At 38.4% G+C, this 16,883-nt stretch overlaps 4 protein-coding genes across 4 annotated transcripts; 3 read left to right on the forward strand and 1 right to left on the reverse strand.

Moving 5' to 3' along the window:
* Positions 1-3,741: 3,741 nt before the first annotated feature.
* Positions 3,742-4,371, reverse strand: CBG27043 (the record flags this gene model as incomplete). Its single annotated transcript, XM_045237457.1, has 2 exons — positions 3,742-3,750; positions 4,162-4,371. 2 exons carry the CDS (start codon positions 4,369-4,371, stop codon positions 3,742-3,744), a joined length of 219 nt encoding a protein of 72 aa, XP_045100594.1.
* A 6,607-nt stretch (positions 4,372-10,978) lies between these two features.
* CBG23347 lies at positions 10,979-12,967 on the forward strand (the record flags this gene model as incomplete). Its single annotated transcript, XM_045237458.1, has 6 exons — positions 10,979-11,027; positions 11,099-11,413; positions 11,463-11,796; positions 11,841-12,275; positions 12,325-12,775; positions 12,824-12,967. 6 exons carry the CDS (start codon positions 10,979-10,981, stop codon positions 12,965-12,967), a joined length of 1,728 nt encoding a protein of 575 aa, XP_045097776.1.
* Positions 12,968-13,738: 771 nt separating this feature from the next.
* Positions 13,739-15,262, forward strand: Cbr-rpt-1 (the record flags this gene model as incomplete). Its single annotated transcript, XM_002636592.1, has 5 exons — positions 13,739-13,814; positions 13,862-13,965; positions 14,014-14,244; positions 14,289-14,831; positions 14,909-15,262. 5 exons carry the CDS (start codon positions 13,739-13,741, stop codon positions 15,260-15,262), a joined length of 1,308 nt encoding a protein of 435 aa, XP_002636638.1.
* Positions 15,263-16,195: 933 nt separating this feature from the next.
* On the forward strand, positions 16,196-16,741 carry Cbr-snr-4 (the record flags this gene model as incomplete). Its single annotated transcript, XM_002636591.1, has 3 exons — positions 16,196-16,203; positions 16,254-16,427; positions 16,567-16,741. The coding sequence occupies 3 exons, from the start codon at positions 16,196-16,198 to the stop codon at positions 16,739-16,741; spliced, it is 357 nt and encodes a 118-aa protein (XP_002636637.1).
* Between the last annotated feature and the right edge of the window lie 142 nt (positions 16,742-16,883).

The raw sequence follows: 16,883 nt of genomic DNA on the forward strand, positions 1-16,883 counted from the left end.
ACCGAGATGTTGAAGCAATTGCTCACCAACTTGTTGTTCTCTATGCAAGAAGACGGTTTCCGAATTGGCCACGTATCAAAGCAGAGCTAGACTCATTGAGAAGTGCTAAAAATGCCGAGAAAGCAGCTATCAAAGCAAAGGAAGTAGCAGAGAAGCTTGAAAAAATGGCCCCAGGAGATGAAAAAACTGATCCATCTAGTGGGAACGCGAGTAGAAAAGAATCGCCAGTGAGGAAGAGCGGTGAGAAAGATCGTAGGATCCTTGGCGATCGGGACAAAAAAGACAAAGATAGACGCAGGAAGCGATCCAACGAACGAGATGGAAAACTTGACCGCCGAGACCGAGACAGGGACCGTGGGGATCGTGGTGATAGAGGTGATCGTAATGACAGGAGAAAGGATGACAAGAAAGATCGAAGAAAGAGAAGCAGATCACGCAGTAGGGACCGTAAAGTGGGTTTCTGACTAATTATAACCTCCTTTATCAATATTTTTGCAGGATAAGAATAGGAATCGAGATGTGGGAAAGAGGTACCGGCGAGAGAGCATCTCACCACCCCGCTCCAGACGATGAGACTGCATTTCGATGTCAAACCTCTCTTTAAACTGTTATTGTTTTGGTTTTTATTTTATTTTTTGTCCTTCCAATTTCAATTATTTTTTGATACAATCTCGGAATCTTCTCCCCGTTTATATACAAGTACGTTTATTTTTAGATCTCTGACGAGTTCCAATGAATTTGTTTGAGAAATTTTAATTGTTCGGCACTTCTTTTTGATGATATCGTGTACGTATGGGTGTTCTCCGAGTGTGCGCGAGGTCGCACTGCTCTTGCGGACACATTCTCGTGTTTGTTTGGACACGGATTTGTGTCATTTTGGGAAATGGTGGTGGTGGAGAAACCCTCTCCCATCCGTTCTGTTTATTGTTATGGTTTTGACTCATAACTCTTTCTTTTCCTTCATCTCTAGATGACGTGGCACTGCGCAAGAGTTGCTTGTTCATCGTCGTCCTTCTTTCATCTTCGGCTTCTTCAAATATTCATTGTAAACTGAGAAAAGCTACAACTTCCGGCGCTGTAGCGCATTTCCGTTCCCTCTGTCATTTTTCTGACCGCTGAATCCTCAAACTTAAATTTGATTTAAAATGGCTTCAAGATTTTTTTTACTTCCAAAGAACCAAAAAGAGACTTTTCTGCTTTTCTTTAGTCGGGAAACATCAAAACAAAATTGACCTCATTGTTGTTCAAATTTGAAGTGGTACTGTACATTATGAAAGAAGACTCTCGAAGAAAAAAACAAAGGACTGTTCTTTTTTGATATTTATTGATTTTTCATGCTTGAAGATATAAAGAACAATGTTTATTATTCTGGTACAAAAAATCGGAGCTGTGGAAGAGATCCCACAACAAAACGAAAACTACAGTAACCTAACAATGATTTTTTTTCCAAATTTATTTTTCAATTTTTTTTTTGAAAAATATCTGAAAAATTGACGAAAATCGGTTTTTAAAAAATCAGAAGAAACTATTTTTAGGTTACTGTAGTTGTCGTTGTGGGACCTTCGACCACGGCAACAGGCGTTTCTCTTCCACAGCTATGATTACTTTGTACCAGAATAATACTTTCAATTAGTTCGAATCTCTCCCTACTCTCTCTAAATTTTCCCATTCATCGCATATCAAAAGTTCAATAGAGCAAGCCCATACTACTGGTGTGTATTTCGTTATATGATTCAAGCTTTTTGGGTGGTTGCCACGCACAGAAAACTCTGCGTCTCCATTTATAAGCAGGTCCTCTTTTTCCGTTTTTAGTTATTCTGTTCCATTCTTTTCTCATTTTGACATTTTTTTTGTTTTTGAAAAAAATTGAGGTGGAAAGGTCAAAGTGGTGGAGAAGGAGCAGATGAAAAATGTTGATAAACGAGGAGCAGGAGAAGCAAAAAGGTTCTTTTTGATTAAACTTTTTTTCCTGAAGCCTCTGTTTCTCTTTCGTCTGGAGAAGTTTGATTTCTTGTTCTATTAGCGGCGATTTTTTCTTTTTGGAATTAATTTATTAAATAATCATAGCTTTCGCTTTAGTAATATTTCCAATCAATTACCTCAATTTCTATGAAAGATATCAAAAATGTGTTAACTAATAAAATGTTTGTCGTAATATCACCAACATTTTATCAGTTGACAAATTTTTGATATCTTTCATAGAAATTGAGATAATCGAGCTTAAAGTAGGAGTAAAGAGTGCTTTTCTATTATTTCCTTTCCGAGATTTTGAATTTTGAAATTCGAATTTTTTTTGGAAAAATACATTTTGTTTAAATCAAAAACGACTTGATTTTGCTTCGAAATGTTGTTATTCAAAAAAATGATTTTCAGCTAAAAAAATTCAAATTCAAAATTCTCAGTTTTGATATCAAAACCTTCAAAACATTCTACCAAAACTTTTTTTTCAAAGTCTTTTACTTTTTCAAAGACTCAAAAATCTGAAAATTCCCCTTCCAGGAAAAAAAATCTGAAGAAAACACTTTCGTTGTTCTTTTTCCCGGGAAATTTTTGTCAGAAGATTTTGAGTTTTTCTTAGAGTGTTTACGGTAGATCAGACAGGAACAGGAACAAGATCCTTTTTCAAAATTCACCTATTGAACTTTTAGAATAATGTCTTTTCTATTTTTTAGAAACCAAAAATACTTCTTTATCGTTTCTATAATAGATTGCACTATGTTAGCCTAGTACGAACAAGAAATCTTAATTTTCAAAATTGGAAAAAAAGTTCTTCTGAACTTTCTTTAAACTCGAAAAAGTCTTCTCCCCATCAAGGCAGGACTTTGAATTCTTCTGCTGACAACTTCTACAAACCAACAACATACTATGCAAATTTTTTGTCCTTCCTCCTCCGTTTACCCTTCCTCTCCCGGATCTCGTTAAACCCTTTCTTTCTTTTGCTTCTTCAACAAATGTTTCGCTCATTAGCACAAATGGCTCAATCAGATCGCGACAAGACTCCGCCCAATCTTTGTTTGGCTCTCTCTTCACATTGCATCGCCATTTTTGACTTTACTCTAACTATGAGAGCTTTTCGTGTCCTTTATGCTTTCTTTTGTTTACTTTTTGCCGTCCATTGTCTCTATTACTTTCTGTCGATTTTGCTTTTCTTCGGGCAGAAACCTGGGAACACGTGGCATCGAGAAAAGAAAAAAAAATGTTATGAATTCTGACGAATTCTGAATTCGAATTGCGTCCATTGTGTTCATGTGTTCACTCTCTTTTTTTCTTTTCAAGAAAATAGTGGTTCGTGTGCTTTCTTTATATGTACATGTATTCAAGAAAAAACGGGAAAAAACGGGAAAATACAAAAAACTCAAATTCTAGATTCAATATTTTTTCCGTCGGCCATTAACTACTCGTCTCGAGAAAAATGAGAAAAAGAGGTGAGAAAAATACTGATGGCATCTCTCTAATTGTTACTTCTAGAATATAGATGTTCCTCCATTTTCCAGATTCCTAATCGTCTCAATTTTCAAGTTGTCGTAAACACTATAATACAGTACTTCACAAAAGTTTAATTCCACCCTCAGTTTGTACTGAAACAGCTATTTAGGTCAATATTCGTGAAAAGGTGTCAACATGAAAAATAAAGGTCTCTCTTCAAAACCTACGTACGAAAAACTTGGAGCCATCAACGTGACCCGGAAACGAGAAACCGGAAAAATTTCGAAAATCACGTTTTGGCCGATCCACAAAAGTTTAATTCCACTCGGAAAAAGTGAGATTTTGGAGGTTTTGAAGCTTTGCGACCACCTTTTGAAGGCCTGAATTTGAAGAATTTTAAGATTCTGACCCCCATACACAGAGACCATTATACACGGTTACTGATATCCGGATTCCGGATGTCAGATATCCGGATTTCCGGATTCAGAATTCCGGATTCCGGTTTTTTTGGGTTCTGGATTATGTTTACTGAATTGTGTGTAGTGGATTTAGAATATGTACTCCGGATTCTGTGTTCCGGATTCCGGATGATGGATTCCGGTTTCCGGATTAGCTTTCTGAATGAGTTAAAATGTCCCGAGAATTTGAATTTCAGGTTTTCTTGACAAATAAGCGTTTCAGAAAGTTTCTGGAAGGTTACGAAAGCTTCTGAGGTTCTGAGGGATTCTGACGGACCTGGAATTCTGGGAGATTCTCCAGGATTATGAGAAACGGCCCAGAAGATTGCATTCTAACTAACACGACCTCCGAAAACAAAAAATAAGATTCTCGTGAAGAAGTTTCACAGATGAAGGCGTGATGGCAAGGACGACAATCTCGTCGGCAGGTCCAATCCAACAGTTTTTTGTTTCGAAGAAGATGAACGGATCCGACTATCAACTTCATGCACGTTGGTGTTTTCGGAGGTCGTGTTAGTTAGAATGCAATCTTCTGGGCCGTTTCTCATAATCCTGGAGAATCTCCCAGAATTCCAGGTCCGTCAGAATCCCTCAGAACCTCAGAAGCTTTCGTAACCTTCCAGAAACTTTCTGAAACGCTTATTTGTCAAGAAAACCTGAAATTCAAATTCTCGGGACATTTTAACTCATTCAGAAAGCTAATCCGGAAACCGGAATCCATCATCCGGAATCCGGAACACAGAATCCGGAGTACATATTCTAAATCCACTACACACAATTCAGTAAACATAATCCAGAACCCAAAAAAACCGGAATCCGGAATTCTGAATCCGGAAATCCGGATATCTGACATCCGGAATCCGGATATCAGTAACCGTGTATAATGGTCTCTGTGTATGGGGGTCAGAATCTTAAAATTCTTCAAATTCAGGCCTTCAAAAGGTGGTCGCAAAGCTTCAAAACCTCCAAAATCTCACTTTTTCCGAGTGGAATTAAACTTTTGTGGATCGGCCAAAACGTGATTTTCGGAATTTTTCCGGTTTCTCGTTTCCGGGTCACGTTGATGGCTCCAAGTTTTTGGTACGTAGGTTTTGAAGGGAGACCTTTATTTTTCATGTTGACACCTTTTCACGAATATTGACCTAAATAGCTGTTCCAGTACAAACTGATGGTGGAATTAAACTTTTGTGGAGTACTTTAGAGTTCTCCACGATCCGTCAACTTTGAGCTATCTCAGATTTTCAGCACTTCAAAATCTCAGAAATTCGGACAGAATTTCGGTCCATTCTCCAGGGGTACATCGAAATAGGGTACATCATGCTCAAGGGGTACATTGACTGAGCAGGTACGCAGTCTGAAGGGGTACATCTAGGTAGTTGCACAAAAACAAAAAGTTCGGATCTGGTCGGGATTGAACTCACGACTTCAGTTTTTCGTGCACCCACGCGCACCACTACACCAATTCACCCAGTTTCCCTTCTCCCACCGCAACCTGTACATATTCGGTGGTTTCTAAAGCAGGAAGAAAGTGAAAGAGGTTGAGAAAAAACAACTTCCGGAAAATTTCCCACGACTATATCTGAAAATGGACACAACGTAATTTAAAATTCTGAAATTCGGCACTGAAATTTTTCTGTTAGATTTCATGTAGTTTTTTTTCACTTCTGTAGTTTACAAAACTTTGTAGAGATGAAGGAAAAACCAATGAAAAGGCGTGAATTCCGAATTCTGACAGCAAAACTATGAAAAAAACCTATTATTTGTCTTCCGAAATCAGAAATAAATCGGAAACTAAGGGATTTTTGTCTGAAAAAAAAATTATTTTTAGGCCAGGATTTTGATTTCAGCTGATTCCATCGTCGTTTCCAATCGCTCACTTCTGTATTTTATCTGTCTGTGTTTAAAATAATTTTTTATATAAGAAATTTGCTTTTTTTCTCGAAAATGTGTCTTTTACTGCGATTTTTGTGTTTGAATCCCAAAAAATTGCTCGAAATTCTCATGGAAGAGTTTCCGGAATTTTCTAGGCCAGGGGCCGTTGTCGATTTACGGAGGCAATTTTTTTATTTTTCCTCCTATTTTCTCGATTTTCAACGATTTTCGACTGTTTTTCGTATTTTTTTTGCAGAAACTTGTGGAAGATTATGAATTTTTGGCTATCGCAGTAGTTCTGGTCACCATTTTCAGTCCTAGACTCGTTTTTCGAACTATCAGACCTGTAACAGAAAATTGCCCGTCGAAACGACAGAAAAGATAATAAAAATTCATAAAAACTAATTTTCCACAAATTTCTGCAAAAAGAATTATGATAAACAGTCGAAAATCGTTGAAAATCGAGAAAATAGGAGAAAAAATAGAAAAAATTGCCTCCGTAAATCGACAACGGCCCCTGGCCTAGAAAATTCCGGAAACTCTTCCATGAGAATTTCGAGCAATTTTTTGGGATTCAAACACAAAAATCGCAGTAAAAGACACATTTTCGAGAAAAAAAGCAAATTTCTTATATAAAAAATTATTTTAAACACAGACAGATAAAGTACAGAAGTGAGCGATTGGAAACGACGATGGAATCAGCTGAAATCAAAATCCTGGCCTAAAAATAATTTTTTTTCAGACAAAAATCCCTTAATTTCCGATTTATTTCTGATTTCGGAAGACAAATAATAGGTTTTTTTTTAATAGTTTTGCTGTCAGAATTCGGAATTCATGCCTTTTCATTGGTTTTTCCTTCATCTCTACAAAGTTTTGTAAACTACAGAAGAAAGTTTTGTAAACTACAGAAAAAAATACATGAAATCTAACAGAAAAATTTCAGTGCTGAATTTCAGAATTTCAAATTACGTTGTGTCCATTTTCAGATATAGTCGTGGGAAATTTTCCGGAAGTTGTTTTTTCTCAACCTCTTTCACTATCTTCCTGCTTTAGAAACCACCGAATATGTACAGGTTGCGGTGGGAGAAGGGAAACTGGGTGAATTGGTTTAGTGGTGCGCGTGGGTGCACGAAAAACTGAAGTCGCGAGTTCAATCCCGACCAGATCCGAACTTTTTGTTTTTGTGAAACTACCTAGATGTACCCCTTCAGACTGCGTACCCACTCAGTCAATGTACCCCTTGAGCATGATGTACCCTATTTCGATGTACCCCTGGAGAATGGACCGAAATTCTGTCCGAATTTCTGAGATTTTGAAGTGCTGAAAATCTGAGATTCTCAGACTGTGAAGTTCCGAAATTGTCAGATTCCGAAATACTGAAATTCCAAAGTTCTGAAATTCAGGAATTCAGAAACTCCCTCAAAAAAAATTGTACCCCCGAATCACAAGCTTTGTACCCCTAAATGAAATGAGTTGTACCCCCGAATCGTTGTACCCCCGAATTTTTGTACCCACGAATTTTGTACCCCCGAATCATCAATTTTGTACCCCTAAATCAGTTGTACCCCCTTGTACCCCCGAATCATTGTACCCCCCGAATTTTTTGCCAACAAAATGTTCATCATAATATCAAAAAGATTTTGTCAGTTAAACACTTTTTGATATCTTTCACAGGAACCGATATAAATTGGCTCAAATTTGAAAGTTAGGGGACCATTCTATTGGAGAGTTTATTGTGGTAGTCTTTTTTTCTTTCATAAGACGAAGAGAATCCCACAATATTCACAGATTATTTTACTCCTAATCTCAATTTTGATCAAACTAAACTCTCTAAAACTTTTGAATATTAAATGAAGACCTAGAAAAACCAAAATGTGTCTTAATAAGATTTCTTAACACTTACAAGTGTGTAGTAAGAGGATTACAATATTGTTAAGAAGATGGATTCCTTACTATTAGATTATTGAGATTTGAATTCGACAACTTTTCATATCTTCAGAGTTAGCTTCTTTATAACGGTAAATTCTTCTGCTTGTTAGATAACAGAGGCAAGACGAAGTGGCCAAAAAGCGTGCAAATGGTGGCTGAAAATTTGAGAATTGGCTATAACTTGCGTCTGTAAGCAAATGGGGAAGAAATTGTGATAGAAAGTATGAGAAGTAAACGTAAGCAATTGGAAGATAATGAACAAAATTATGGTTTTTCGATCAAATTTTAAAAAAATTGTGTTTGATTTAACAAAGTTGGTCCGCCATTTGTACGCTTTTCGCCAACCACACCTTATTCTGTGAATTAGTCCTACATTCTACTCGAGAAAGTATAAACTGCTTCAACCATAAAAACCCATCTGATTCCACCTGCTCTGTTTTGCATTCTCCTGTCGTTCCCTTGAATGTTTTATGGTTACTGCCCTGTTACCCCAAACCCATTACCATAAAATTTCGATGACAACTATAAAAGGGTAAGAAACGACGGAGACGAAAGACGAGAATTGGAAGGAGAGACGGCTAATGCAAACACCACGCCCTTTTTTTGGAAGAAAAAACATTGACTATTCGACCAAGTTTCTGACTATTGATTTTAACTTTCCTTCCTTCAGGAATCAACAAAGTTTTGTGCTTATCTGTAGACAGTAAAGACCCATCACTTCATTTGACCTTTTTCAATGATTGATCATTGTAGAGCGTACTTGTCATCTGCCCGATTCAACATGAATATCTCTCTCGGATCTCGTGATGATCGTCTATTTTTCCGGAAAACCAGATAATAATTAGAAATGGACAGGGCGGTGCGTAAACGGTACACTGTCTGACCACTTGTGTCTGCATAACGCGTAATTACTGAAATTGCAAACAGGCCAGCCGGGCCGCCGATACCTAGTTTGTTTTTTATTGTTTTTCGGTTCCGGTTGAGTTGATTTTACGGCCATGAAGTTTTTAGGACAATTTTAGGGGGCAAATCTGTGTTGTGGATCTACTTATATTCATAAAACCAATACGAGTTGATTGAATTCCTCCTTTTTTTATTAGCTTCCAATTCATTTGGTGTTTTTTCTCCAAAATTTTCATTCTTCAAAATAGGTGGGGATTTTTTTGAGTTTGTTGTATTACCAAGTGGCAAGGCTTCTATGCAAAAATAAGAAGACATAACCATTGTCTTCCAAAACGCGGAAGTTAAAAATCGTTTAGAAATGAACAAATTTTCAAGATTTTGGAAACTACTAACTTTTTGTATTTTGTTATAATTCTCTATTACCATCATTTTTATGTGTTGGAAGTCAAACGAGCAGGTTTCAAAGAAAGTAAACACTGTAATAGAAGGGCCCTCAACTTTCACCTTTGAGCCAATTTATCTCGGTTCCTGTGTTAGATATGAAAAAGTTGTGAATTGATAAGTTGTTTACCGTAATATCACAACATTTGAGTAGTTGACACATTTTTGATATCTCTTATAGGAGCTGAGATAATTGACCTCAAACTTGACAGTGAGGGGGCCCTTCTATTACAGGTTTTAGGGGATTTTAGGAAGTACTAATTTTTGTCTTTTGCTTTCTATTATCCCAATTTTCATGTTTTCAAATGCTGTTTTCTGAAAATCCCCATGCAACTCGAAAAAACCCAAATCTAAAAAATGTGGTGCCAGAATATTGAAAAAAAGAAAAAAGAAGAAGAAGTGTTGAATCCGGGGTGGAAATTCGAAATTCGGTTTGACTTGCCCTCGATTCCTCGAGACCAATTCGATTTCAATTCGATTTCGTTTCTCCTAACCCTATCTTTCGCCATCTCTATTTCTCTTCTTCGTTTTTCGTTTTCTCTTTTTTTCGTTCTTCTACTTTTCCATTCCCACCACTTTCTTCCCGTAATTCTTCTTGTTTCTTTTTTCGTCTAAAGACAAAGTTTGATTGAAACATCTGACCCCTCCCATGTTTTCCAGCTGTTCCATTTCCGGACTTTTTCCACCTCAACGGGCTTCTTCTTCCAAATCCCACGGCTTATCCTATTTCTTCTTCGTCTTCTTTTTGCTGCTTGAGCAGAGAAGAAAAAGAGGGAAGAACATCAGAAATTCGATCTTTTTCTTGTTGGAAGAAGAACTACACACCTGTGTCTAACAGTGCACACTCATTCCCATTCCTATTCTCCATCTTCTTCTTCTTTTTCTTTTTCTTCTTCGTTGTCCTTCTCCTTATCAATCCCCGTTTTTATCATTCAATTTATCATTATCATCAAACCACGTCACGCTCCGTCTCCTCTCCTAGTTCGAAGTTTTGACTTGGACTCTCGAGCTTGTATACTTGATATTCTCTGGGGGAATTTCAACAAAAACCATATATCAAAAAAGCCATCATCGTCATAATATGAATGATATTTTCTATGTTTGACAGCGGAATCTTTTTTAGGGCCTCCAGGACAAAAAAAGAAATCTTATAGGATACATTTTGATTTTTCTAGGTTTTCTTTTAATATTCAAAAGTTTTTGAGAGTTTAGTTTCGTCTTACGAAAGGAAAAAAATCTACCATAAACAATCTTATAGAATAATTCCTAACTTTTACCTTTGAGCTCAATTATCACAGTTCTTGTGCACGATATTAAAAATGTGTCAACTGACAGAACATTTTTCACTTTATGATAAACATTTTGTCAATTGACTACTTTTTGATATCTTTTACAGGAATTAAGATATGTGGACTCAAAGTTGACGGTGTAACTAAAACCTGTATTAGAAGCCCCCGCTATGTCCAGTTTAAGCTCAATTATCTCGCCGCCTATTGGAGATATCAAACATGTGTCAACTAATTAAATATTTGTGACATTATGATAAACAATTTATTAGTTTACAACTTTTTGACAGCTCTGATAGGAACCTAGATAAGTGAGCTCAAATTTAACAATTAGTGGGCCCTTCTACTACAGGTTTTACGGTATTTTTATATTTCTAGACATTTTTCTTAAGTTCATTTTCCCAGTTTCCTGTTGCCTTTCAGTTTGTAAAAAACCATCGAAGTGTCCTATCAAAAAGTAAAATTTGCGACCTATATCTTTCTAGGGCATGACGTGGCAGTTTTGGCTTCTTGTTGTTGATTAGGACCCTAATCTGACAGTCAAGAAACAAATTTTTTCAAAATTTTCACTCATACTTTTCCAATACTTCCGTTTCCCCTCTATTTTCCCCTGGATTCTCTCTCAAACTCATTCAATTTCCATTAATTTTCCAGACGCATGCAATGAAAACAGTGCGGTTTAATAAGCAGGCACTGGCCATCCTTGCCGCCTGTTTCATATTTCTTCTTTGCATCGTCTCCTACTTCTCAACGTCATCTTTCGAACAACACAAAACTGTGTAGTTGGTGGAAGGCCGCGTGTCGGAGAGAAGCTTGTAGCTGTTCGTGATGTCGCTAACCGACATCGGGCAGATGAGCTACAAGAGGAACATCCACGTGTCATCCACGCAAAGTCAGTTGGAGAAGTGGAACGGGTGGTTAGCCAGGAGACGGTTGAGAGGCTGAAACCGGCTCGAGTTGATCTGAAACCTCCAGTCCAAGAGAAAACAAGCACGGAAGGAGAAGAAACAGGAGTTGGGAAAGCTCCAGTACAGGCTTCCGAAGGACTTGAAAAGTTGATAGGAAAAATTCATTATGAGGATAAGGATGAAGAGACTGGTAATTGTGATAGTTGATATAATGAGTACTAAATCCTCTTTTTTTTCAGATCTCCGTCGACAAAAAGTAAAAGAAATGATGATCCACGCTTGGCAAGGGTACAAGAACTATTCATGGGGAGCCAATGAGTTGAAACCAATGGCGAAGACTCCAAATTCTCAAAACATTTTCGGAGGAAGTCAGATGCCAGCAACGATTGTGGATGCAGCTGACACTTTATTCATTATGGATTTGAAGGATCAGTACAAGGAAGCCAGAGACTACATTGAGAAAAACTTCTCCATGACTAAATCCACATCGACTCTGTCCGTTTTTGAGACAACTATCCGATTCTTGGGAGGACTTGTTTCATTGTATGCGTTGACTCAGGAAAAGTTCTATATGTGAGTGATTGTTCTACCTCAATTAGTGAAAAAATTTATTTCAGAGACAAGGCACGGGAAGTAGGAGAAGCACTTCTTCCAGCATTTAACACACCGTCTGGAATCCCAAAAAGTAATCTGGATGTCGCCTCAAAGCATGCTAGCAACTACGGATGGGCTAATGGAGGACAGTCGATTCTTTCCGAAGTTGGAAGTCTTCATCTGGAGTTTTTGTATCTCAGCCGCATTGCCAATGCTCCAATCTTTGAAAAGAAGGTGAAAAAAATCAGAGATGCGCTTGAAAAAGCAGAGAAACCAAATGGATTGTACTCCAATTACATCAACCCAGAAACAGGAAAATTCACTGGAAGTCATATGTCACTAGGAGCATTAGGAGATTCATTCTACGAGTATTTGATCAAAAGTTATGTTCAATCGAATTATACGGATAGACAAGCAAAGAATATGTACTGGGATGTCAGTGATGCTATTCAGAAACAGTAAGGAGTTTTAAATCAGTTTCACAAAAATAATCTTTTCAATTTCCAGCATGATAAAGGTGTCGAAGCAATCCAAACTGACATACACAGTTGAGCTGAACGGAGGACAGCCGCAACACAAAATGGGTCATCTCGCTTGTTTCGTTCCTGGAATGTTCGCACTTCAAGCTATCAACGAAGACACTGAAGAAGAGAAATCTAGAATCATGACACTAGCAGAAGAACTGGCTAAAACATGTCACGAGAGCTACATTCGTTCTGAAACTCATATTGGTCCGGAGATGTTCTATTTCAATGATATGGATGAAGCCACTAGCAAACATTCTGAGAATGGATACATTCAAAGACCTGAAGTGATTGAAGGATGGTTTTACTTATGGAGGTTGACTGGAAAAACTATGTACAGAGATTGGGTTTGGGATGCTGTGCAGGCTGTTGAGAAGTACTGCAGAGTTGACAGCGGATTCACAGGTCTCCAGAACGTGTACAATCCGAAAGCAGTAAGTGTTCTTCTTAACTCAGGCAATAATTAATGATTATATTCCCAGGGTCGTGATGATGTTATGCAATCTTTCTTCCTTGCCGAGTTCCTGAAGTACGCTTATCTCACATTCGCTGATGATTCTTTGATTTCACTTGAAAAATGGGTGTTCAATACGGAAGCTCATCCGGTTCCAATTCTTAATCATTAACCTTTCATTTTTATGTTTCTTTTGTTTGTTGTTCCCAACTGTGATAGTTAGTTAGACGGTATTTGAAACTCATGCGTTTTTTTGCCTTTTTCCATTTGTAAAGTATCTTTGTCTTCCCTGGTGGCTATTTTTTGCCCATTTGACCACGGGTTTACCGGTGTCTTGCTTTATAGGTCAACCGTTTTTTTCTCTGTTTTCGGCAAAGTCATATTGATGGAAGCCACGAAATAAAGCTATTCTGAAACTGTTCTACAACTTTTACAGTTTTCTACAATTTACTGCTCAAAATGCGCTTTTGGGGGAAAAGGATACTCGAAAATTACTTCGTGAGCCAGATACAAATTGCAAAGCTCTATTTATTTTCGAACTAATGGATTTACACCTGAAATTTCGCGGGATGCGCTCGTTTCGATTTACGAGACCCCGCCCCAAAAACCTAATCAGCCAAAGCGAAACTTTAAACAGGCACTGCCACTGAATTTTGAGGTGCTAATTTTTTTCTAATTTGACAATTTAAACTTGCAAAAAAAGTAATTTTGTCGGGTAAAGACAGCTGCGGAAGCATTTTCAGCGCGCAGAACTATTCTTGATTTTCAAAAATTAGTCTTTCCCGCCAGAAATGCAAGTGCGCTCGGCTGACAAAAAGACACGCACCGCGCCCAACGGCACTGAAAAATCATCAAAAATTTTAAAAGAGCTTCGTGTTTTCAACTTCTTTCAGGTTTTAAAATACTTTTTCATCAGGATTCATCCTCTTTTTTTTCTAGAAAAATGCCAGATCACCTTGGAGATGATATGCGTAAAACAAAGAAGGGCGAGACAACCGAAGAAGAGAAAAACTTCCAAGGTATGATTTTTGTGCTATTGAAAACAATCTAATTTCCTAATATTTAGCACTCGACGAAGGAGATATTGCTGTTTTGAAGAGATACGGTCAAGGTCCATATGCCGAGCAGCTGAAACAGTTGGATACTGACATTGAAAACTGTTTGAAGAAGGTATTCGAATTGTAGACTTTCAATTTGAAAACAATTATATCTGTTCAGGTCAATGAGCTATCCGGCGTGAAAGAATCGGATACAGGATTGGCACCGCCAGCGTTATGGGATATTGCTGCTGACAAGCAAGCTATGCAGCAAGAACAACCTCTTCAGGTCGCCAGATGCACGAAAATTATCACCAGTGACAAGCATGATCCAAGATATTTGATCAATGTGAAACAGTTCGCAAAATTCGTCGTTGATCTTGCTGATTCCGTTGCGCCAACTGATATTGAGGTGGGAGTTTGAAAAAGAGACTAATCTTCTATTAACATTTCTAGGAAGGAATGAGAGTCGGAGTCGATCGCAACAAGTATCAAATTCATCTTCCACTTCCAGCAAAAATTGATCCAACCGTAACAATGATGCAAGTTGAAGAGAAGCCAGATGTGACATACTCTGACGTTGGAGGTTGCAAGGATCAAATTGAAAAACTTCGTGAAGTAGTCGAAACTCCACTTCTTCATCCAGAGCGCTACGTGAATCTCGGAATTGAACCACCAAAAGGAGTGCTGCTCTACGGTCCCCCTGGAACTGGTAAAACTCTTTGCGCTCGTGCTGTTGCCAATCGTACCGATGCTTGCTTCATTCGAGTTATCGGATCCGAACTCGTTCAAAAGTACGTCGGAGAAGGAGCTCGTATGGTTCGTGAGCTTTTCGAAATGGCTCGCACCAAAAAGGCGTGTCTTATCTTCTTCGATGAAATCGACGCTGTTGGAGGTGCTCGCTTTGACGACGGTCAGGGAGGAGACAACGAAGTTCAACGTACTATGCTTGAATTGATTAACCAGCTTGATGGTTTCGACCCAAGAGGAAACATTAAGGTGAGGCTTATTTGGAAAATTATATCTTTAATATGAATTTTAAGAGTACAGATAACAATAAACAAATTACATTTCAGGTACTGATGGCAACAAACAGACCAGATACACTTGACCCTGCCCTCATGAGACCAGGTCGCCTGGATCGTAAAGTCGAATTCGCTCTTCCTGATCTTGTGGGACGTGCTCACATTCTCAAGATTCATGCTAAGCAGATGAGTGTGGAAAGAGACATTCGCTACGACTTGCTTGCTCGTCTTTGCCCTAACAGTACTGGAGCTGAAATTCGTTCAGTGTGCACCGAAGCTGGAATGTTCGCTATTCGTGCCAGAAGAAAGGTTGCCACCGAAAAGGATTTCCTCGAAGCTATCAATAAAGTTGTGAAGGGATATGCCAAATTCAGTGCAACACCGAGATACCTCACACATAACTGATTTTCCCAATGCTATTATTCTTTCCGGTCCTTCATTAACTTATTTTCCCTCGTACATTTTTATTCGTATTTGTACAGATTCCCCATCGCCCACACAGATTTCCTCTTATTTATCATATGCCACCCACACGGCGACCCTTTTGAAAATCCCTTGTAAGATGCATTCGTTTGATTTGACTGAATAAATAAGATTTCTGGGACGACTGGAAATGTCTCCAATCTGAATATGTATCTTTCTTTTTAGATCTTCAACAGTTGATCATGTTCTCATAAAACTGAGTTCCGGATAAAATTCGGCCCTATACATCCACTCCAGCAAAACGGGTAATAACTGCAAATCATCTCTGTTCGAATGGTTCAGAACCGTATGTTCAAGTTGAGGATCTGGAAATTATTTCTGCAAAGACTGAATTTCGCTAGTTCCAAAGAGGGGTTTCAGTTCCAGCCTGCAATAAATCGGGTCCTTCGAATGTTTGTATTTCTCTTCTGCCTCCTAGAGGCGTTCAAAAATTGCGTATGTCACCCATGTTTCAGGGGACATCGCGGGCAATTGGGAAAAGTTTTCAACCAGCAATAAACGCACCTCGGCAAAGCCTCATTGGTCACGTTATCGCCCCAGCGCAAAGCTGAAGATGGCGACTCGCCGGTAGGTGGTCATTCAGCGCAGCAGCCGACATTTTCCGACTTCCGCGGGTCACCATACTTTGTGCGCGCTCAGTGTCGTTGCCTGCGTCGCGTGCGCGTGCGGCTGCAGTTTTCGAATTGAAATTCTTTTCCTTTTCTGTAATTTTCCTTTTTTCAGGTCATTTTCAGCGTTTTTTTTCACCTTTTCCGTTATTTTTCTAAAAGAAACAATCGAAAATATTGTCAGTAAAATTTTTAATTCAATCGATTGCATTTTTCAGGTCATCGTCAAGTAAAGGCATAGGCTACAATGTCAGCGTAAGTTTTCAAAAAGCTTTCAATTTTTAGTTATAATTTTATGTTTTCAGTCAAGCGAAACCACGTTCGGAAATGACAGCGGAAGAGCTCGCCGCCAAGGAAGAAGAGGAGTTCAGCGTTGGACCACTTTCCATCCTCACCAACTCGGTGAAGAACAATCATCAAGTTCTCATTAACTGCAGAAACAACAAGAAGCTGCTCGGAAGAGTCAAGGCTTTCGACAGGTAAGAAACAAGATTAGAAAAATATGCACATGGTTTTTAAAGCTATACCAAGTTTTAAATTATCCATATTCAATGCGATTTTTTGAAAATTGAAATTATACCAGAAGAAGGAAACATATAAAACATAAATTGCTTTCAGACACTGCAACATGGTGCTCGAGAACGTCAAAGAGATGTGGACAGAAGTCCCGAAGACTGGAAAGGGAAAGAAGAAGGCAAAGTCTGTCGCCAAGGACCGTTTCATCTCAAAAATGTTCCTCCGTGGAGACTCGGTCATCCTCGTCGTCAAGAACCCATTGGCACAATCCGACTAAGCGTTTTTTCCTTCGAAAATCTCCCCCACCAATACGGTTCTCGTATTCGTTATGACACTTTACCATCTTCTTATTTTTCTCATGTGCACTCCCTTCTTCATTATCACCCTGTTTTTTTCGATCCTCAATGTTCAATTTTTAT

Source organism: Caenorhabditis briggsae (assembly GCF_000004555.2).
Source record: "Caenorhabditis briggsae complete genome, chrV, whole genome shotgun sequence".
Taxonomy (NCBI): Eukaryota; Metazoa; Nematoda; class Chromadorea; order Rhabditida; family Rhabditidae; genus Caenorhabditis; species Caenorhabditis briggsae.